Source organism: Enhydra lutris, unplaced genomic scaffold (genome assembly GCF_002288905.1).
Source record: "Enhydra lutris kenyoni isolate GAN:26980312 unplaced genomic scaffold, ASM228890v2 scaffoldscaffold37, whole genome shotgun sequence".
Taxonomy (NCBI): Eukaryota; Metazoa; Chordata; class Mammalia; order Carnivora; family Mustelidae; genus Enhydra; species Enhydra lutris.
The window spans coordinates 14,044,696-14,067,860 of record NW_019154121.1 but is presented as its reverse complement, the minus strand read 5'-3'; the positions used below and the strand labels follow the sequence as shown (position 1 = coordinate 14,067,860).

General features: G+C 38.0%; 1 protein-coding gene across 2 annotated transcripts in view; it reads left to right on the top strand.

Annotated features, from left to right (window-relative positions):
• The first annotated feature begins 575 nt into the window (after positions 1–575).
• The window catches only part of LOC111154531 (Hikeshi, heat shock protein nuclear import factor), a 40,308-nt gene continuing 17,718 nt past the window's right edge, over positions 576–23,165 (top strand). For both annotated transcript variants that reach the window (XM_022514191.1, XM_022514190.1), the window contains exons 1-2: positions 576–806; positions 4,810–5,047. In XM_022514191.1, coding sequence (XP_022369899.1) covers positions 777–806; positions 4,810–5,047 — 268 coding nt within the window. In that variant the 5' untranslated portion in view covers positions 576–776. The remainder of the gene's footprint in view (positions 807–4,809; positions 5,048–23,165) is intronic.

Genomic DNA, 23,165 nt, shown 5'->3' with positions numbered 1-23,165 from the left:
ACCCTATAAGATAGGTACAATTATTATTTTTATTTTACAAATGGGAACATTAAACCACAAATTTATAAAGTTATTATAGTATCTTGCTTACAGTTTTACAGAAAATAAATGGGGGAGTTAAGTGAAGCTGAAAAGAACTACAATAAAGTTGTCAGTAAGTAATAAATGGCTGGTTAAAAATTAGTGCTTTGAGACATTGTGTAGGAGAAAGAGCCCTGGATTTGGATCAGGACTTGGATTCAAGCTCCAACATTTCGTGCTGGGTAAAGACAGGGAACTGGTCATTCTAGGCAATTTCTTTGCATACCTCGTAAGGTTTTTGCCAGGACCTAGAGAAGTGATTATCGTAAAGCGCACTATAATTTTTAAAATATTACACAAATGTGATAAACACGTACTGGCATCGAATTTGAAAATCTGTGGGGTGGAGAGTCAATCCGGAAAGGAAAGTCCTCCTGACTCTCCTCCCGGGAGCCGGCGCAGGGCAATATGGGACTTGTAGTCTTGTTCTGGCTCCGGCCTGACTTTCTCCCTTAGGTGGGGAGGCTGGTGTAAGCCCCGGAAGTACTCGCTACCTGAGAAGCGTGCTGGTTAAGAAGTAGAGTCAGAGGTCGTGGGGCCAGAAGGCGTTCCTGCCGCTGGCCTGGTGGCTATGTAGCGGAGGGGCAAGCGTCCTCCTGCATGTTCTGGAAGGTTCTTGTGCTCAACTAGGGCAGTAGCCCCAAGACTTGTAGTCGCCGGCTTCGGGTCCCTGGCGGCTGAGCGGAGTCGCCGCCATGTTTGGCTGCTTGGTGGCTGGGAGGCTGGTGAGGATGGGGCCGGGTGGTATCAGAAAAGGGGCAGGACGCCCGAGGGCGAGGCCCCGGGAAGGGGAAGGTGCTCGGGTGCAGGAGAGGTGGGGGAACCCCCCCCAACGTGTACTTTCCAGCTAAATGTGAGGGTGGAGAGTGGGTGCTGGGGTAATCTCTCGGCTCTTTTCAGTCATTTGAATAGTAGCCACATTAGCTACTCTTTATCGAGTGTGCATTATCTATATACGCAGGCGGTGCTCGCCTTTTGTCCGTTTCTGATAGTTTGAGCCTTCTAGGTAGCGCTTATTTAGCAACTCAGATTTAACCTTACTCGTGAGATGGTTATTATAATTCTTATTTTGTAGTTGAGGAATTTAAGCTTAATCGTCAGTTTAAATACTTGCCTGAGCTAGCTCAAGCAGTAACTTAAGAGGTAAACCTGGCATTTGAATCTCGTGTGTAACGTACTGTTTCTAAAAGGTTAAGGTGCTGGGGCAGTTGTATACATTCGGGGTCCTTTTGGAAGGACCCCAGTAAAAAATATGCTTAAAGTAATCGGAAGTTGGCTGATAGAAACGCCTAAACTTAAGTGTGAGTCATGGCCGAGATACCCCAGAAGGGTATGAGCTGCGAAAATCTTTGTTGGTCAGAAGAGATAATAATCAGCCTTGCCAGATTATTGGAGTTAAATGGGATCAGCACCTGGAATTGTTTAGAAATGATTTAGAGGATGATTCTTGCTTGCCTCTTTAGAAACCATCCAGAAATCCCTTTTAAACTTAACTCCTTTCACCCAGAGTTCGTTTTCTTTCTTTTTGCTCCCTGCTTTGTTAAATTTTGCAGCCCATTTGTTGAATTAAATTTTTCATCAACTTCTGGTAATGTATTCTGTACACAGTTTTAAGAAACCAGAAAGATAAATTGGAGACTACTAGCCTCAGATTCTGTTTGTCTCTTGAATGACTGGGAGACCGCTTTGGTGATGGTGGTAATTGGTAATTGATAATATTGGTGAGATAACTTTGGATTGCTCCTGCTGTTAGCAGGGAAAATGAAAAGACCAGCCAGGGATAAGTGTGGTACTCAAATGAGTGAGTGTCATCAATGAATGACATTTAAAATTTGTGTGTGTGTGTGTGTGTGTGTGTGTGTGTGTGTGTGTTTTATTTTACTTTATTTATTTATTTTTAAGTAATCTCTGTGCCCAACGTGGGTATTGAGCTCACGACCCCAAGATCAGGAGTCTTGTATTTTACAACTGAGCCAGCCAGGTGCCCCTGTGTGCGTTTTTTTAAAGAAAAGGCCACATGGATTCCATGTATCCCATGTTGTTAACTAATTTGGAAGAAAATTTAATTACAGCAATACCTGTGGCTACTTACCTAACACCTAACCTCTGTGATAGATAGCCAGTAGAGGTTCTTTAAAGATAAGACTTTTAGGAGGTGTCTGGACTCTTTTAATCAGAGAACATGTTCAAAATGAAGGGCAGATAGACCTGGAGATATCCAAAACTTAACTTCCTTATTCTCTAACTAGAAAAGTCCAGTCATCTAATGTTATGAGTTTAATTCCTCAGTTTAATTCCTTGAAAATTTTTTCTTAAATAAAAGTTATCTTTTTCCCTAAGGTTAAGTATTAGTGTGTCATAATACAGATATATAGAATGTCTGGTGCTTGGTAGACTTGACATTTAACTGATATTTATTTTGCCTAATGGTTATTTCATGGCTTGTAAATACCATCATTTTATGTGTTTTTAGGATTATGTGCATGCCCAAAACTGGTGAAACTGAATTTAATACTAATATAGGCAGTTTGGTTTTACATTTATGTTTTTCTTTTGTTTTATTCTCTATTTAAAGTGGACAGTTTTGTGGTTTTTTTTTTTTAAGATTTTATTTATTTATTTGACAGATCACAAGTAGGCAGAGAGGCAGGCAGAGAGAGAGGAGAAAGTAAGCTCTCCGAAAAGCAGAGAGCCCGATGTGGCTGGATCCCAGGACTCTGGGATCATGATCTGAGCCGAAGGCAGAGGCTTTAACCCTCTGAGCCACCCAAGCGCCCCATAAAGTGGACAGTTTTTAATGAGGTTGGAAAACTTCAGAAGAGAGAAGCAGAACTTGATTTTAAGAACATTCATTCTTGGTCTCTTGGGAATAAATTTAGGACAATTCATATTTATTGATAATACATAGCTATAAATTCTTTAAGTTTCTTTGTAGTAATAGCTACGGTATTATAAAAGAAAAAAGTAAGCATTTTAGTAACAACAACTATTAGCGAAGGAAAAGAAATTGCATTCTAGGTAATAAGATTTGACCATTTAGAGCCTTAAAATACTGGTAGAAATTCAGATTTGGTGTTTTGGTGAATGGAGTGGCAATAGCAATTAAAAAGAAAACCAGAAAACTGTGTGATGTAAACTCTTGACAGCCTTTTGACCTGAGTGCCCTCAGAAGTAATACTTCATTTTTGCTAATGGATGTGATACAGCAATAATCAGTAATTTTCTGAGAGTGGAATAAAGAATTTTCTCTTTGGAAGTAGATTTCTCAAACTTCTCAAACTTCAAAATAAGATAAGATCTTAATCTAGAAACTGACATTCAATTCTAGAACAGAAAATTAGATTATGAAATGAGTCAAGAGGAAACTTTCACAGGTTCCCACTTAGCACATTCAAAGTAGGATTTTTGCTTCTTATATACAGTTGATTCTCGTTATTCATAGTAGTTTGGTTCTGTGAAGTCAGTGTGAATAATCAGTTCCTCAGTTAGTAAATACTGAATCATTGCTCTTAGGGGAAATACAGAGTTAGGTTTTTTTCAAGCCTCTGATGACAGTTTTTATTAGCCTGTCAGTACACAACCTTGTTTTCTGTATGTTTCTGTTTAAGTACATCTTATTTAATATGTTTTGTTGATTCATTAACATTGAACTTAACAGCCAATAACATCATAACTCATTTCTTTTTTTTTTTTTTTTAAAGATTTTATTTATTTATTTGTCAGAGAGAGAGGGGGAGAGAGCGAGCACAGGCAGACAGAATGGCAGGCAGAGGCAGAGGGAGAAGCAGGGTCCCTGACGAGCAAGGAGCCCGATGTGGGACTTGATCCCAGGACCCTGGGATCATGACCTGAGCCGAAGGCAGCTGCTTAGCCAACTGAGCCACCCAGGCGTCCCCATAACTCATTTCTGAATGAGACTTACATATTTTCTCAGTAAGGCACATAACAACCGTTTCAGAATTAGGACTACTAGCCAGCATTTCAGCTTGGCCATTTTAAACATCGGAATCACCAACAAAAAGCACAAAATACAACCAAACATGACACTAAATTGACTGCAGAAAAACACATTTGTTTACACTATGAGAGCCGAAAGAAAGAAGGCACAGCTAACTTTTCTCCATCTCAGCTGGGAACATGTACATTAGGCAACCTAAAATTTTTGCTGCTCTGCACGTGAACATGCCCATGAACGACTACCAAAGTGCAATGAATATTGATTTTGTGCATACAAATAAATTTTAGTGAGTAGGCAGATTAAATAGGGAATCTGCAAATGAGGATTAATTAATTCTTTCTGTATTGCCTACCCATTTTAATTTCTTGTACTTCGCATACTAGAGGATAAAGCTTTGGTGGTGTGGTATTTTGAACAACCTTTAATTTCTTTAATATTCTGAAGCCATAGTGATTTACTTATGTAAGTAAATTCTTTTCAGGGCACTTCTGAAATAATTTAGTTCTTTTTTTAAAGATTACATTCATTAAATGATTATTTTAAGGCTGAAAAAAAAATATATATATATTTGGATTTTCTTTTTTAAATTTAACACTGAAATATTTGGAAATTCCGTATAGACTATCAGATTAACCCAAAGTTATCCTGGGTTTAATCATTATAATTGACTATAATATATATAATTGACTTGATAACAGTTTACAGAAATACTATAAGGGTTGTAGAAACTCCTCAAACTATTAAACTAAGACACGTCTCTTATTTTCTAGGTGCAAACAGCTGCACAGCAAGTGGCAGAGGATAAATTTGTTTTTGACTTGCCTGATTATGAAAGTATCAACCATGTTGTGGTTTTTATGCTGGGAACAATCCCATTTCCTGAGGGAATGGGAGGATCTGTCTACTTTTCCTATCCTGATTCAAACGGAATGCCTGTATGGCAACTCCTAGGATTTGTCACAAATGGGAAACCAAGTGCCATCTTCAAAATTTCAGGTCTTAAATCTGGTAAGAAATAATATTAAAATGGTTACATAATTAAGCTCTTTTCTTAATAGCATACATAGGATGTAGCTCTTTTTATTTTTTAAACTTTTCATTGTTTTACTGGTTTCTAAAGTGATACATTATTTAAAAAAAAGTTCAGATGGTAAACTGATATAAACTGATAGACCTGAAAAGTAATAAGCAAAAGACCTCCTTGGCTCCTCACATTTCCACCCTCTGTCCCTGGAAAGAGCCATTTACTTTAGGGATTTTGTATACTTTTGTAAAGGGATTTTATTATGTGTTTTAACAAATAATAACAAGGAATCTTCTCAGAATTTGTAATATGCACATCTGTGTATTAGATAATCATATAAAGCAAGTAGACTTGTATAGGAATTAAAATGAGAGCCCCCTTTTTTTTTTTAAATGAAGGTTTTTGAACAGATTTGATTACCCCTCCAGTGTTTTTGAACTCTTAGATTTGATTATCCCTCTGCTGTTTTTCTCTTGGTTGTATTGACAGTGCAGGCTTCAGACCTATAGGGGCATAATCCTTGCTTTGATACTTTGAAGTGTTTTGTGGAGAAATGTGAGACAAAACTAGATAGATGGCCATTTACTGCCATTGAATCTCTGGTTCCCTTGAAAATCTACGTGAAAACAGACAGGATACTGTATCTACTATGAGGATTTAAAGATAAAGATTAAGTTCTTGCTGGAGATAACTGATGCTGATAAAGGAAGATAGTTTTGTAGACCACTAATTCGAAGGGTGAAAGGTCATAGTGGATGTTTGTACAAGATGCTGAGAGAGAATAGAAAGGGGAGCAACTAACTCAAGTGGGTTGAGGTTTCCTGGAGGAGGTGATATTGGACCTCTTGGGAAGAGAAGTTAATTAGCCCCGTGAAGAGGCCTATTGGGCATTCTTTTCTAGGTGGAGGTGGTATGTGTACCGTGAAGAAATTTTGAAAGCATGGCCTGCATAGGATGGTGTAAGGGTGGGTTAGGCAGGCATGGATCAGGAAGAGCTTTATGTGCCATACCAATCATTTGAATTTAAGTTAGTGATTTTTAATGTACTTATCTGAGTGATTTCACAGACTTATTAGATGGTATTTTAAAAAAATAAGTGTAACAATGTAAATACTCAAAAGTTTGCATGTCCTCTAAAGCCCATCCATGTATCCTTCCTCATAAAGAACTGCTCGTATGGGTGTAGAGGAGCCACTAAACAACAGTTTTGGATAGCGGAGGTGATATGAACAAGTTTTGATTTTAGCCTCAGAGCTGTGTGAAGAATGAACTGAAGCAGTTCCGGCTGGATGATGGACTGTTAAGCTTTGTTATGTTATGTAGTTGGAATTCTAGAAGAAGAAACAGGAGAGAGCAGTATTTAAAGCTAAATTCTGTTTCAACTTGATGAGAAATACTAATCTCTAGATTTAAGAAGCAGGACAAATCCCTGTGGTCCTTATCAGCATGGGATTCCATGAGGTAATTATCACTAATCCCTGAGAGAGTGTTTCTTTTTTTTTTTTTTTTTTTTTTTTTTAAAGATTTAATTTATTTATTTGAGAGAGAAAAAGAGGAAGAGAGAGCAAGCACAACTGGAGATAGAGCAGGGGGAGAGGGAGAAGACTCCCCACTGAGCAGGGAGCCTGACTCTGGGCTTGATCCTAGGACCCACATCATGACTTGAGCCGGATCATGACCTGATCGGAGGGCAGACACAACCAGCTGAGCCACCCAGGTGCCCCACAACAGTGATTCTTAAAGCGACCACCAGAATTAGCATTAGCATCCCCTGGGAACTTGTTAGAAATGCAGATTCATGGCAAGACGCCAGACCTACTGAATCAGAAACTGTCGGTGGAGTCCAGTTCCCCAGGTGTTTTGCGTGCTCAAGTTTGAGAACCACTACCCTAGGGCATCCACTGCATGTAATGAATTAATGTCTCACACATTTAGTATGGAGTTAGTTTTGAATAATCTTTGGGAGAATTAGGAAAATAGTCATTCTCAGATCATGTTTTCTCTTTTATGTGACTGTGCCTAAAAATAAAAAAATAAGCAATCAATCTATAAGTAGAAGGAATATAAATGGACAATTCAATACATTCTAGTGAAAAGAGAGTAATAAAGGAGCCAGAGAGAAAGACAACTCAATTATAACTTGATGGCAGTTATATCATGAGGATGAATAGAGGTCAAAACCAATAGATTAATATCTTCAAGGAAAAATAAAAGGTGATGGAGAAATAAATATCTTTTGCAGATGGAGATGGGAAGTTTACTGCTCATAGACCATTACTGAAAGAACTACTGATGGTAGTTATACTTTGTAAAAGGAAATTGAACCAAGGATATAGAAGAGCATGCAAGATGCAAAGTTAAAGAATTGGTAAACATGGGACACCTGGGTGGCTCAGTTGATGAAGCGTCTGCCTTTGGCTCAGGTCATGATTTCAGGGTTCTGGGATTGAGCTCCTCCTTGAGGGGAGCCTGCTTCTTCCTCTCCACCTTCTTGTGCTCTCTCTCTCTCAAAAAAAGAAAAAAAAAAAAAAAGTCAACATGTATCCTAATCTGGCTACCTGCTTTATAAAGAAACACAACAAATAAATGCACACAATAAATAACTTAAATGCACAAGAATTAAATATTGTACTAGAAAATAATGCATAATTCAGGAATGGTACTGATCAGAGTTAAAGCTTTCTGAGGTCTTAGTATTTAGAAAGAGAATAGTGATACTGATTCTACTTTCAGGTAATCTTAAAAGTTTAAGGAAGAGTTAAAAAAAAAAAAGGAAAAGTAAAGTCATAGTATATAGGCATAGTATATTAAAAATAAAATAAAATGGTGAAAGTAACTTCAACTATATCAGTTATCAGGAGAAATGTAAACAGAATACACTTGGCAGAGAAAACTCCAGGATAGGATTTCTTTAAAAGGGAGCAAATGAATAATTACATTGTTGCTTATGAGTAAGGGTCTAAAACATTTTAACATAAGCAACCAAAAAATAGCTGTTATAGGTATATTAGTTTTAAGAAAATTTAGACTAAGACAAAAACATTAACAGGGATTGAGAAATTCATTCAGATAATCCATTGGGAAAACAAGTATTTCTGGGAAAAGATAAGTCATGACTTTGTGTGTATATATAACTTCAACATATATTTAAAATTGACATTTAGAATGACAAATGCTATTAATATTTTATTTACCTCTTGGTAATACACTTAAGTAAATATTAGTAAAATGGAATTTGGATAAAAGAGTTAACAAGTTTGAGCCAATGGACATTTAGAGAACCTGCACCTAATTATTAGATCATACACATTTTTTAAACATTTATTTTTTAAGATTTTTATTTATTTGACAGCGAGAGAGAGACAGCATACAAGCAGGGGAAGCAGCAGGCAGAGGGAGAAGCAAGGAACTGCTGAGCAGGGAACCTGATGCAGGACCCGATCCAGGACCCTGGGATCATGATCTGAGCTGAAGACAGACACTCAACCAACTGAGCCACCCGGGCGCCCTAGATCATATACATTTTTTTTTTAAGATTTTTTATTTGTTTATTTGACAGAGATCACAAGTGGGCAGAGAGGCAGGCAGAGAGAGGAGGGAAGCAGGCTCCCCATTCAGCGGAGAACCTGATGCAGGGCTCGATCCCAGGACCTGGAATCATGACCTGAGCCAAAGGCAGAGGCTTTAAGCCACTGAGCCACCCAGGCGCCCCAATCATACATTTTTAAGTACACAGAACATTTATGAAATTTGACCACATACCAAGTCATGAAGCAAGTTGCAGTAAATGGCAAATAATCAGTATGCAGCCTATGGTGCTGTGTAATTAAAAGTCAAAAGATAAAATGTTATTGTGTGTAGGAATCCTCCCTTCATCGTGTAGCTGTCAGGCCCAGATGGTTTAACAAAGTTCACCTAAACTTCTATGAAACAAATTGTTCATATCTTATCTAAACTTATAGAGAGTAGAAGACGGTTACCCAGATTATATTTCTAAACTAATACACTCTTCATATCAGAAAGGACAAGGACAATATAAGAGAAGAAAGTTGACCCATGCCAATTTTATTTATTTAGGATTTTTATATTGATGTACATAAAATAGTTACAAAGTAAATAAAACAAGGTATCTTATTTTTTATTACTTTTCATTATACAAAATTCAAGTATATACAAAAGCAGACCAAATGGAATATTGAACCGTTCTCTACTCATCACTCAAAATGACCAACTCATGGATAGTGCAATTTTTTAAAAACATTTTATTTCTCTCAATTTTATTTATTTATTACTTTTTAAAAGATTTTATTAGGGAGAGAGAGAGAGAAAGTACATTGGGGAGGGGCAGAGGGAGAGGAAGAAGCAGAGAGCCCAATGTGGGACTCCATCCCAGGACTCTGAGATTATGACCTGAGCCAAAGGCAGAGGCTTAATTGACTGAGCTGCCCAGGCTCCCCTATTTATTTATTTTAGAGAGAGCGAGCATATGCACAAGCAGGGGAGGGGCAGAGGGAGAGAGAATCCCAAGAAACTTTGAGCTATTGTGGAGCCCAAGGCAGGGCTCACGACCCTGAGATCATGACCTGAGCATGCCAGTTGTACTTCTTTTATATTCCTATTCACTTCTCCCTTCTTGTTTTATTTGGAAACAGATTCCAGAATCATAACATGTAATTCATAAATACATTAGTGTCTTTAAAAGACAAAACCTTTTTTTTAAAAGATGTTATTTATTTAACAGACAGAGATCACAAGTAGGCAGAGAGACAGGCAGAGAGAGAGGAGGAAGGAGGCTCCCTGCTGAGCAGAGAGCCCGATGGGGACTCTGAGATTATGACCTGAGCTGAAGACAGAGGCTTTAACCTACTGAGCCACCCAGGCACCCCTCTCTGCTTTTCAAAATGTAACTATAATGTTGTTATCACATCAAAAAGCAAACAATAATTCCTTAGTAGGGAATTGAATGTCTAATTAGTGTTCAGATTTCCAGTAATCTGAATTTTTTGTTTATGTATTTTAAAGTTGTAAGTACTTTCAGTCAACATTGCAACTGATTGATGTCTCAAGTTATCTTTCATAAAAATTAAAAGTATAGTCTATTCTCTGTTCTATTTCCAGTAAATTAGTTGGACTTTGAGATTTGGTCAGACTTCATTTGAGTTTATTTTGGAAAAAAAAAAAATTGGTGGGATTATTATAGGTAATGGTATGTTCTCTGATCAGGAAATATATATATATTTGTCTCTTTTTGTGAAATTAGCAGCCATATATATGCCATGCCTATATTTGTTAATTCAGTAGGGGTTTTAATGATCACATTCTAATTGTTATTTCATTTATTAGCTATAAAGAGACTCTTGAATATACTATTGGTCACCCAGAGGTAGGGTCATAGGAAAGGCATGATAATGCTTGATTGTTCGTCTTCATATACCAAGGTTCAGAAAAGAGTTGATTTCCTAACATTCCCCTAAAGTAATAAGGTTCTTTTTGAAGGATTATAAAATCTTGGAGATATGTCTGCATATATTTGTTTACATTTGATGTGTTTTAACTATTTGTATACCCTCAGAATCCACTGGACCTAATTAAAAAAATTTTTTTAAGGATTTTATTTATTTATTTGAGACAGAGAGAGGGAGAACACAGCAAGAATGAGAGGGAGAATCAGACTCCCCACTAATCAGAGAGACCCACACGGGGCTCCATCCCAGGACCCTGGGATCAAGACCTGAGCTGAAGATAGACACTTAACTGACTGAGCCACCCCAGCACCCCTAAGATTTTTTTTAAAGTAATCTCTACATCCAATGTGGGGCTTAAATTTAGAACTCCAGCATCAAGTTGTATGCTGCACCTGCTGGGCTGCTCAGTGCCCCTAATATTAATTTTTCATTTTCTTTTTTAGGCAAATGCTGGTATTTTGTAATTTTTATCCTTTCTTAAGAAATCTTCTAAAGAACAGAAAATTTACTTTTTATTAACAATTTTAATAATTTATTGAGATACAGTTAACATAAAATAAATTGCACATATTTGAAAGGTGCAGTTTGATGAATTATATATATGTATACACACCTGTGAAACTCCATACTGAAGATAATGAACTTATCACCCCTGAAGTTTCCTAGTGTTCTGTTGTAATCCTTCCTCTTGTCTCCTCTCCTACCCTAGGCAACTACTGATCTAGTTTGTTTCACTAAAAAATAGTTTGTGTTTCTGGAGTTTTATATAAATGAAAACATACAGTGTGCTTTTTTGCCTAGCTTTTTTCATTCAGCTGAGTTACTATTTTTAGAATCATCATGTTCAATTCAGTAGGGTCTGTCTCGTAGAATCATCATGTTGTAGTACTTATCAGTAGTTCATTCCTTTTTATTTCTGGGTAGTATTCCATTGTATGAACGTACCACTGTTTGTTCATCCATTCACCTATTGATGGATATTTGGATTGTGTAGGGGTTTTGATTCATAAAAATAAAACTGATTGTGTAAACATTTCTATGCAAGTCTTTGTGTGGACACATGCCCCCCTTTCTCTTGGGTAGGAGTGGAATGGCTGGATCATATGGTACTTGTATGTTGAACTTTTTAAAAAAATGACAAACTTGTATTTGTCAGTTTTATTTTCCAATATGGATGTTCCATTTTACATTCAACCAGCTGTGTTTGAAAGTTCTAGTTTCTCCACATCCTTGCGAACGCTTAGTTTGGTCAGTTTTATGCATTCTGATAGGTGTGTAGAGATATACACTGTGTTTTAAATTTGCATTTCCCTAGTGACTAAGGATGTTGAGCATTTTTTTCATGTGGTTATTTGCATATCTATATGTTCCTTGTTGAAATGTCTGTTTAAGTCTTTTGTCTTTTTTTTTTTACTGGGTTGTTTCATTATTGAGTTTTGAGAGTTCTGTATATATTCTTTTTTTTTTTTTTTTTTAATTTATTTGACAGAGATCACAGGTAGGCGGAGAGGCAGGCACAGAGAGAGGGGGAAGCAGGCTCCCTGCTGAGCAGAGAGCCCGATGTGGGGCTCGATCCCAGGACCCTGAGATCATGACCTGAGCCGAAGGCAGAGGCTCAACCCACTGAGCCACCCAGGTGCCCCAAGAGTTCTGTATATATTCTTGATACAAGTTCTTTATTAGATATGTTATTTGAAAATGTTTTTTCCCAGTCTTTGACTAGTCTTTTCTCGTAACAGTATCTGTGATAGAGCAGAAGTTTTTAATTTTGATAAAGTCGACAGTTTTTCAATTTATTCTTTTATGGATTATGCGTTTGGTACTAAGCCTAAGAAATCTTTGCCTAATTCAAGGTCAACAAGGTTTTCTCTTCCTTTTTAGTGTCAGATTTTATGCTTCTATCTGGGATCCAGTTTGAATCAATTTTGTATTTAGTGCAAGGTTCAGATTGGAGTTCAGTTTTTTGCTTTCAAGTGGATAGCCAGCTGTTCTAAAACCATTTGTTGAAAAGACAAAGTAATGGCACATTTTTCTGCATCTATTATCAAGCATGTTCACTTTGGTATTCATTTGTGGGCTCCCAGAGTACTCCATTTTAAAATATAAACATATATAAATGAATATTTATATATTGATTTAAAAAGATAAAGAGATGGAAATAGATACTATTTTTTTTTTAAACAATAAATTACTAGTTTGAAGACATGCTAGAAGATAAGATGGGTGCTGGTAAATATTTAGCAATATAGGAAGAGGAGCAGCTAATTGAGGGGAAGAGAGGTGATATTTTTTTTTTTTTAAAGATTTTTTATTTATTTATTTGTCAGAGAGAGAGAGGGAGAGAGAGCGAGCACAGGCAGACAGAATGGCAGGCAGAGGCAGAGGGAGAAGCAGGCTCCCTGACGAGCAAGGAGCCCGATGTGGGACTCGATCCCAGGACGCTGGGATCATGACCTGAGCCGAAGGCAGCTGCTTAACCAACTGAGCCACCCAGGCGTCCCGAGAGGTGATATTTTTGGTTTGGATTTGAGGAGCCTCTGAGCATGATAGCAGTGCCTCAAATACAAAGTGGTAGGTTTTGTTTGTATAGCAATAGGCTAGTAGCCAGCTAACTGTTAACTGTTTGCATAGTTGTAGAGTGGAGATTTATTTTGTACGCAGACTCTTAGGCATTGATTAAGATAAATTTTAGCCATCAGCCAGTAGACCAGGACACACTGTTTATTTTGGGGACATACCAATTATCTTGTCAATTTAATGCCCACATTTTTCTCTCTTCTCTTTGCCCCAATTTTGCCAACATACTGTGGTTTTTTTTTTCATTTGTGACCGTCACTATTATTCCTTGTAGGACATGGTTTTGGGAATAGTGAAGAGTGATTTCTTCTATCCTTTTCATATTGCCTTTGGCTTTCTTTTCCCTTTTCTCTTGTGATATACCCAAATGGGTTGGAGCTTGGGATGAGATTGGCATTTGGGGTCGTAAGAACCCAGATATTTCCTCAATGTGTTATTTCATTGAATTTGGAGGATATTCAGCTGTCCAAAATGGGTTAATCCAATTGCTGTAACTGGAACAATAATAACTCAGTGAGATATGTTTTCTGTTGTGTGGAGTTAGGTAAAACAGTCTAAAACTCAATCCCAGAGTAATACCTGATTCAGTACAAGAAAGTGGATATATTTCCATTATGATAATATTAGTTCTATATTCTCCTGCCTTTTTAAAAATAAATGATTTGTCATCATTTCCATTATGACTATTGATAATTTTATCCATTAAAACATTTTCAAGGCAATATTTATGATGGGTAAAGCACAATGTTTTATTAAAGAAAAATAAAGCAGCTTAAAATGTTTAGAGACTTAGTGCATATCAGCATTAAGCAAATGATAAAATATTAAATGTTTTGGTTGGTTTTTTAGTACTAAGTTTGGAAAAGCACTTTTTGGATGCCTAAATATCAGAATTCTTATTTCTTTAATTACTCTTTTTTTTTTTTTTAAGATTTTATTTATTTATTTGACACAGAGAGAGATAGAGATCACAAGTAGGCAGAGAGGCAGGCAGAGAGAGAGAGGGGGAAGCAGGCTCCCAGCTGAGCAGAGAGCCCGATGCGGGGCTCGATCCCAGGACCCTGAGATCATGACCTGAGCCGAAGGCAGAGGCTTAACCCACTGAGCCACCCAGGTGCCCCTAATTACTCTTCTTTTAAATTAACATATAATGTATTATTTGATTCACAGGTACAGGTCTGTGATTCATCAGTCTTACAAAACACCCAGCGCTCATCACTACACGTACCCGCCAATGTCTGTCACCCAGCTACCCCATTCCTCCCACCCCCTCCACTCCAGCAACCCTCAGTTTGTTTCCTGAGATTATTAAGAGTCTCATATGGTTTGTCTCCTTTTCTGGTTTTGTCTTATTTGATTTTTCCCTCTCTTCCCTTAATGACCCTCTGCCTTGTTTCTTAAAGTCCACATATCAGTGAGATCATATGATAGTTGTCTTTCTCTGATTGACTTATTTCACTTAGTGTAATACCTCTAGTTCTATCCACGTCATTGCAGATGGCAAGATTTCATTTTTTTTTTTTTTAATTTTATTTATTTATTTGACAGAGATCACAAGTAGGCAGAGAGACAGGCAGAGAGAGAGGAAGGGAAGCAGGCTCCCTGCTGAGCAGAGAGCCCGATGCGGGGCTCGATCCCAGGACTCTGGGATCATGACCTGAGCCGAAGGCAGAGGCTTTAACCCACTGAGCCACCCAGGCGCCCCAAGATTTCATTTTTTGATGGCTGCATTATATTCCATTGTGTATGTATGTATGTGTACACACACACACACACACACACACACACACCCCACCCACCCACCCACCTCTTTTGCATCCATTTATCTGTCGATGGACATGTGGGCTCTTTCCATATTTTGAAAAGCCATGAATTCTGTGTGCTGTAATCCTCTAGTGCTGGAGTTTTGCAGTTCTTATTGATCGGTATTTGATCTTGGCTGGGTGTTCTTGATGATCTTCTGGGGGAGGGGCATGTTGGGTTGATTCTCAGATGTCTTTGCTCCTGGTGAAATTGCACTGCCCTTGCCAGGGGTCAGGCTAAGTAATCTGCTTGGATTTGCTCTATGTTTCTTTTGTTCCCTGAAGGCTTCCTGAGCAGATTTAGAGGATGAGAATGAAATTGATGGCCTCCCAATCTCTGGCCCGGAGCTGATAGCTTGGGGTCCCACTCTGCAGTGTGCCCTCAGAGAAAAGCAGTTCAGTTACTCTGGTCTCTGTGGTCTCCGCCCACACTCTGTGCTCACCCAGCCTGTGACTGAGTGTTTCTCTCAGACACAGGACCCAGTTTGGAGTCTCCAAACCCAGCAGATTCTTGTGCGCACCCACTCCGTTCCTCCTGGGAGAGGAAGGGGAGTCTTTGCGGTTCTGCTGCTTGCTGGGTTCTTGCTCGAAGAGCAGTGGTCGGACTGCTGCGGGTCACAGTTTTTGGCAATCCCGTGCTGAGGCCCACTCCTCAGCTCGCTCTTCACAGCCAGCTTCCCTGCTCTGATACCTGGGAGTTCTGTGGCACTCAGGCACTCCCAGTCTTCCTATGACCCTGAGGGTTCTGAGACCATGGTGTCCCAGCGAAGGTTCTTCCCCCCAGCTTCGCAGTCTGTCTTCCTGTATATCGCCTCGGATTCACTTCTCTGTACTTCCTACCTTGTGGAATGTAGTTTCTTTTCTGTTCATAGAGTTGCAGCTATTCTTTTCTTCAGTCTCTGGTTGAGTTCGCAGGTGTTCAGAATGGTTTGATACGCTGTCTAGCTGAATTCCTGGGACCAGATGAAATCAAGGTCTCCCACTCCTCTGCCATCTTGGACTCTTGTCAATCCTAAAGTATTAGAATTCTTACTTTATATATGTAAATGTTAATATTAGAGAATAGTGTAATATTAAAGTATAGGAATAGGTTGACTTTTAATGGGTGTATATTTTTTGAACCTTTGAGATGCCCTTTCAAGCCTAAGGATGTAAGTTTTACTATGTTGGGCAAACCTAGCTATGGAGCACCTGAGGGTGGGAGAGCGACTTATTGAAGCAACTCTGGGCAGTTGTGATTGAACTGAGAAGAAGTAGAATTGTATGGAAGCAAGGAGGGTAGAAAATTAGTTCAAGTGAAACATTTCATTTTAAGAACTTTTGGCAGTGTTTTAGCAGTTCTCTGCTAGATGATGAAAGATTACTTTCAAAGAAAGTTTTGGTTGGGGAAGATTAAGACAGCTCTTTTGGGAGAATCGTGGTTGATAGGGACTCTTGAAGTCAGTTACTGAGAGTTTTATTTTGATTGAGAGAAGGTTCTTTGTGGCTTTTGGAACCTGAAAGGAGTTAGTTATATGGTGAATACATTTTTAAGCTGATGCTGGAACAATCTGGGGATGATGGTTAACAATTAGGGTAGGACTAAACTTGAAAATATGAAACGAAGGGTTTGGTATTAAGAAACAAAAAGATTCTTCCTTTTCTTTCTTCCTCCTTTCATTCCTACCTACATGTGTTACAGAAATCCTGAAAAAAAAAACACAGGCTTAGGAGATACAGGTTGGTGGTTGAAGAATTGGAGAATTTAAGAAGCTTATTTAAATGAGTCTATTGAAATTTTGTCTTCGGGTCCTATCCTTGGTCTTCATAATGTGGAAGACATATTTAACCAAACAATTAGTAAAAATTATGAAATACTGGGAGTTCTGTGTAAAGAGATTCTACTCTTTAGTAGGAAGTATATGTCCACTCAAATTAACACAAAGGAATATTAACAAAATCAAAACTTGTTTTATGGAACTTATATTAAAAGTGGGTAGCTATAGATACTAAAAGTCTTTTGCTATACCATGATTTTTTTATTTTTAAAGATTTTATTTATTTGACAGAGAGATCACAAACAGGCAGGCAGATGTGGGGGGCGGGAGAAGCAGCCTCCCCACTGAGCAGGTAACCCAGTGTGGGGCTCGATCTCAGGACCCTGGGATCATGACCTGAGCTGAAGGCAGAGGCTTAACCCACTGAGCCACCCAGGCACCCCTATACCATGATTTTTTTCCCTGTTTCCATATATTGCTTTGAGGGGTCAATGAACTATTGGTTATATATGTGCAATATAAACTTAAAAGCATTTCCTAGTGTTATTTTTTCTATTATTGTTTCTCTTTGGCACCTCCTTCTGTCTCTTTAATCATGCCCCCCATCCCACCAGCAACACTGACTGAATAAAATATTTCAGATTGTGAACAGAAGTTCCCTGATGAACAGAAACCAAACACTGTAAATCAAACCAAAGCATAACATCAAATGAAGTAGTGTTCTAACTAATCTAGACTGTTCACTCGTCTTAGGGGTTGAATCAATCTTTGCCCCTTTCCCCTTCAAACTCTATAGATGTCTAGGCTTAAGATAGCTGCTGCTCCTTTTTCGCATTTCACACTGTAGCTCTCAATTCCTTTTTCAGGGACTGTCTTATATTCTTTTTTTTCTTTTTATTGAATACTATACTAGTTTTAGGTGTATAACTTAGTGATTTGACAATTCTACACACTACTCAGTGCTCACCATAAGTGCAATTAACATCTGTCACCATACAGTGTTACTACAACATTACTGACTATATTCCCTGTGCTGTACTTTTCATCTAAAGCTTCTTATGGAAGCAACCCAAGTGTCCAAATAGATAAAGATGTGTGTGTGTACACATACACAATGGAGTAATGCTCAGCTATTAAAAAAAAAGAGATCTTGCCATTTGTGACAACATGGATGAACCTAGAGGGTATTTTGCTAAGTGAAATAAGATTGAGAAAGACAAATACAATATGATTTCACTAGTATGTGGAATCTTAAAAAAAGCACACAACTGAACAAACGAAATGGTTTCTTAGATATAGAGAACAAACTGGTGGTTACCAGAGAGGAGGTGGGTGGAGGGATATGCAAAACGGATAAAAGGGATTAAGAGGTACATACTTCCAGTTATAAATAGGTAGGTCACAGAGATAAAAGTACAGGGTAGGGACTATATTGTCAGTAATTCTATACCATAATTTTCAGCTTGTCTGTTTATGTTGTGAAAGCTTGGGAAATCTACCGGGAGTTATTTTAAGCATTTCTATTAAATGAATTACAGAAAAGTACCTGCTTATATAGTTTAGACCTTGTTGTTTATCCCATTCTCAACTAATTACTGCAAATTGACTTCACTCTTAGCAGAGTGTCAAAGTCGATGATGTGTGTGTGTGCGCGCGCATGTGTGAATATTAAAATTACTCCAAGACAGTATTCCAAGGGAACAGATTAGTAAACTGAGATAATTTTAAAGTGGCTTTGTGGAAGATTAGTCTGCAGTATGTATTTGAAGTATGAATAGATTTGGATGGGCTGGCAGTGGGAGGATGAGAATTGCATTTGGAAATGATCAGAGTCATAAAGGTAATGTGTATTGTGTCTCTAAATGGCAGTGAGGAGGCAGACTTTTAAGGGCGGTGTGATAAGCTCCTATTTGAGAGCTATGGAGGGTTTTAAAAGGTTTTAAAAGTTAAATGGAGCTGTTGTGTGATGGTTAAAAATTTTTCCTGGTAGGCAAGTGTTTGAGCAAGAGAGTGATACTATTTAAAATGATGTTTTAGGAAAATTATTGTCCAGAATGGCTTGGAGAATCTGTTAAGATTAGAGCCAGAGAATCCAGTTAGGAAGATTTTATAATGATTGAAGGATAAAGGAAAGGGTAACATATACCGAATACCGAATATCGGCTTGTGCAGTGCATTGTACTAGGCTTTGATGTGTTTAAATAGCTGATGCACGTGAAAACCTAGAAGAGGGTATTATTAGTGTCTGGTATTTAAGAGGCTGGATTTCGGAGAAGTTACAATATTTTGCTCAGAGAAGAGAGTCTGTTAACTTTTATGTATTATGTGTAGATAAACTTCTTTGAAATAGTTGAGTGTTGCATGGCAATACCATTGTTTGTTTAATTCTCAGTTGATGGAAATATGGGTTGTTTCCATTGTTTTAAGAAGTTTTACTACCACTGCTACAATATATATTCTTACACATATCTTTGTACATATTTTCTAGCACTGTATTTCTGTAGAAGAAACTCCTAGAAGTGGAACTGAATTCCTGGATTAGAATGGCCTTTAAAACAAATGGGATAGGAGGCCTGGAGAAAGGGAACTGAATGTGGATAATGGATCATAATTTTCATGGCAGTTTTTAGAAAGTCATAATAAAGGTACAGTGTACTGGGTACTACATAAAAAAACTAAGGGAACATATCCTGGCCAAGTATAGTAACAGAGTAAGCCATGGGGTATTAGAATGGAAGGCTTTAAAAATAATCTGAAAAAAAAATAATTTAATCTGGGGCGTCTAGGTGGCTTAATCAGTAAGCATCTGACTTTTTTTTTTTTTTTAAAGATTTTTATTTATTTATTTGACAGAGAGAAATCACAAGTAGGCAGAGAGGCAGGCAGAGAGAGAGGAGGAAGCAGGCTCCCTGCTGTGCAGAAAGCCCGATGTGGGGCTTGAACCCAGGACCTGGGATCATGACCTGAGCCGAAGGCAGCGGCTTAACCCACTGAGCCACCCAGGCGCCCCAGCATCTGACTCTTGATCTCAGTTTAGGTCTTAATCTCGGGGTTGTGAATTCAAGCTCCTCATTGGGCTCCACACTGGGCATGGAGCCTGCTTAAAAAACAATTACTTAATTTTGCTGTTGAAATTTTTGAGATTTAGAAATTATATAGTGTTTCTAAAACAGAGGAGGAATTAGGATCTAGATACTCAGGTTTTTAAGATTTTTTTTTTAATTTATTTGACAGATCACAAGTAGGCAGAGAGACAGGCAGAGAGAGAGAGAGAGGAGGAGGAGGCAGGCTCCCCGCTGAGCAGAGAGCCCGATGTGAGGCTCGATCCCAGTCCTGGGATCATGACCTGAGCCGAAGGCAGAGGCTTTAACCACTGAGCCACCCAGGCGCCCCTAGATACTCAGGTTTTTAGTTCACTATTCTAAGCAAAATTAAGTCCTTTCTCCTCCCAAAGTAAACTTAGGGAGAAAAATACATTCAAATTTCCGTTGTCTTACGTGTATATAGTTCATATGCCTGTAACTACTGTTTTGTGCCATTTTTATTTAATGTTATTTCATAATGGGTTTTGAAATTTTGATGTGTTCCAAAAGTATTAAATATTTAGTTTTTCCTTCTTTTCCATTCTTTTTCCCCTAGTAACCAAGTAAAGTGAGAAACAGACATATTCTGATCTTCAGATGGGCTGGACTGGTAACAAGATGAAATTTTTATGTTTCTTTAAAGGGATAAGGTGACATGAGTTAAAAGGCTCTCAGAAACACTGATGTAGAGGATATGGTGGTTTGTTTTTTTTTTTTTGACATGTTTTAAGTGATAGTATAGTATTATATTTTGTTGATAAGTTATGGTTTGATTATTTATTATTACTTATTCCTTGTTGGGCATTTTGGCTTTTTTTCCATGAGCCTCAACATCTGTAAATTTTCAGTTGTTTTATTGCTAGTATATGGAAGTACAGCTGACTTTTTTTTAAAAGACTTTATTTTTTAGAGCAGTTCTGGGTTTATAACAGAATTGAGAGGAAGGTACACCGATTTCCCATATACCCCTGTCCCCACACAGATGTAGCCTACCCCGTTTCAACATCATTCATCAGAATGTTGTTGTTGTTGTTGTTGTTTGTTTGTTTGTTTGTTTTTCAAAAACCAAGGATGAACTTACACAGACAAATCATAATCATCATAATCACTCAAGGTCCAGTTTACCTTAGGGTTCGCTCTTGGTGTTGTACATTCTTTGGGTTTGGATAAATGTTTAATGACCTGTATCTACAGTTATACTTTCACACATTTCACTGCCTTGAAAATCTGCTTATTCTTCTCTGCCATCTTACACTCCCCCTAACCCCCAATCTTGGGAAGCCACTGAATTTTTATTGTGTCTCTGATTTTGCCTTTTCCTCAATGTCATGTAGTTGGCATCAGTACAGTATATAGCCTTTTCAGATTGGCTTCTTCACTTAATAGCTCATTTCTTTGTAGTACTGAACGGTACTCCATGGTTTGGATGTACCATAGTTTATTCATTTATCTACTGAGGGACATCTTGGTGCTTTCAATTTTTGGCAGTTATGAATAAGGTGCTTTAAACATCCATGTGTAGGTTTTTATTTGCATTGAAGTTTCCATCTCTTTTCATGAATACCGAAGAGCATGATTGCTGGATCTTATGGTAAGAGTGTGTTTAGTTTTGTAAGAGACTGCTAACCTCTCTTCCAAAGTGGCTTTATCTGTTTACATTCCCACCAACAAGGAATGAGTTCTGTTGCTCCTCATACTCAACAGCGTTTCACGTTGTCACACAACTGATTTTTGTACGTTGACTTTGTATCCTGAAGGGGGAAGGAAAGGGTAACATATATTGACTGTCTTGCTAAATTCCCTTATTCTAGTGCTGCCCAGGATTTTCTGTATAGACGATACCTTTGAAAAAGAGTTTTTATTTCTTTCTTTCCAATTTTGACACCTTTTATTTCTTTTTATTGCCTTGCTGCATTGCCCAGGCCTTTACCCACCATGTTAAATACAGGCAGTAAAGAGTGCAGCAAGACAAGAGAAAGGAATAAAAGGTATAACAGTTGTTCTCTCTTCTTCTGTTTTATGACTGTGTAAGATTGGTGAATTGGCTCTTATATATATAAAATACCCTTTATCTCTAGTAATGCTACTGTCTTGAAGTCTGTTTTGTCTAAAATTTATATAACTTTTCTGGCTTTCTCATGGTTAGTATTCACATGTAAACACATAGTTAGGTGCTGCTTTTTGAAAACTTGTTCTTACATTCTCTGCCTTTAAAATGAGATGCTTATAGGGCACCTGGGTGATTCAGTCATTAAGCATCTGTCTTCGGGTCAGGTCATGATCCCAGGGTCCTGGGATCAAGCCCTGCATAGGGCTCCCTGCTCTACAAAGATCCTGCTTCTCCCTCTCCCACTCCTCCTGCTTGTGTTCCCTCTCTCTTGCTGTTTCTCTCTGTCAAATAAATAATAATAAATAAAATCTTTTAAAAAATGAGATGCTTAGTCCATTAATATTTAATGTTACACATATGCTAGGTTTAAATTTTTACCTTGCTCTTTGGAGTTTTTTTTGGCCTTTTTTTAAAAAAAAATTCATATATATTTTTTTTAATTTTATTTATTTATTTGACAGACAGAGATCACAAGTAGGCAGAGAGGCAGGCAGAGAGAGAGGAAGGGAAGCAGGCTCCCTGCAGAGCAGAGAGCCCGATGTGGGACTCGATCCCAGGACCCTGGGATCATGACCTGAGCTGAAGGCAGCGGCTTAACCCACTGAGCCACCCAGGTGCCCAAAAAAAAATTCATATTTCTTATGTTGGTTTTTTGCAAAGGTGTATTAGTTTCTTTTTTTAAGATTTTATTTATTTATTGTGGGGGGGGTGGAGATAGCATGAGAGGCAGGGAAGAGCAGAGGGAGAAGGAGAGACTCCCCACTGAGCAAGGAGCACTACATGGGCTTAGTCCCAGGACCCCAAGATCATGACCTGAGCTGAAGGCAGACGCTTAACTGACTGAGCCATCCAGGTGCCCCTATGTGTATTAGTTTCTTTGTGCTTCCTTTAGGGATTATGATATGGGTTGTTAACTTTTCACAGTGTACCATAAATTAATATTAACAAAGTAAACATAGATGTTATATCTATATCTAATAGATATTATATATATAAATTATAGATAATTTGACAACTATGAAACTGGATCTGGCCATTTTTATAGGGCTTTATCTCCAGTTTTCCCTGCTATATTGGTCTAATTAGTGAAATTCTGAATATAATGATAAAAACCATATGGCAAAAATCATATTTTGGTGATTTTTTTTTTTTTTTAAGATTTTATTTTCTTGGGCAGGGATTGCGGGAGAGGAAGGGGCAGAGGGAGAGAATATCCAAGAAGACTCCTGCTGAGCGGGGCTCTATCCCTCAACCCATGAGATCAGGACCTGAGACCAAGTCAGATGCTTAAATGATTGAGCCACTCAG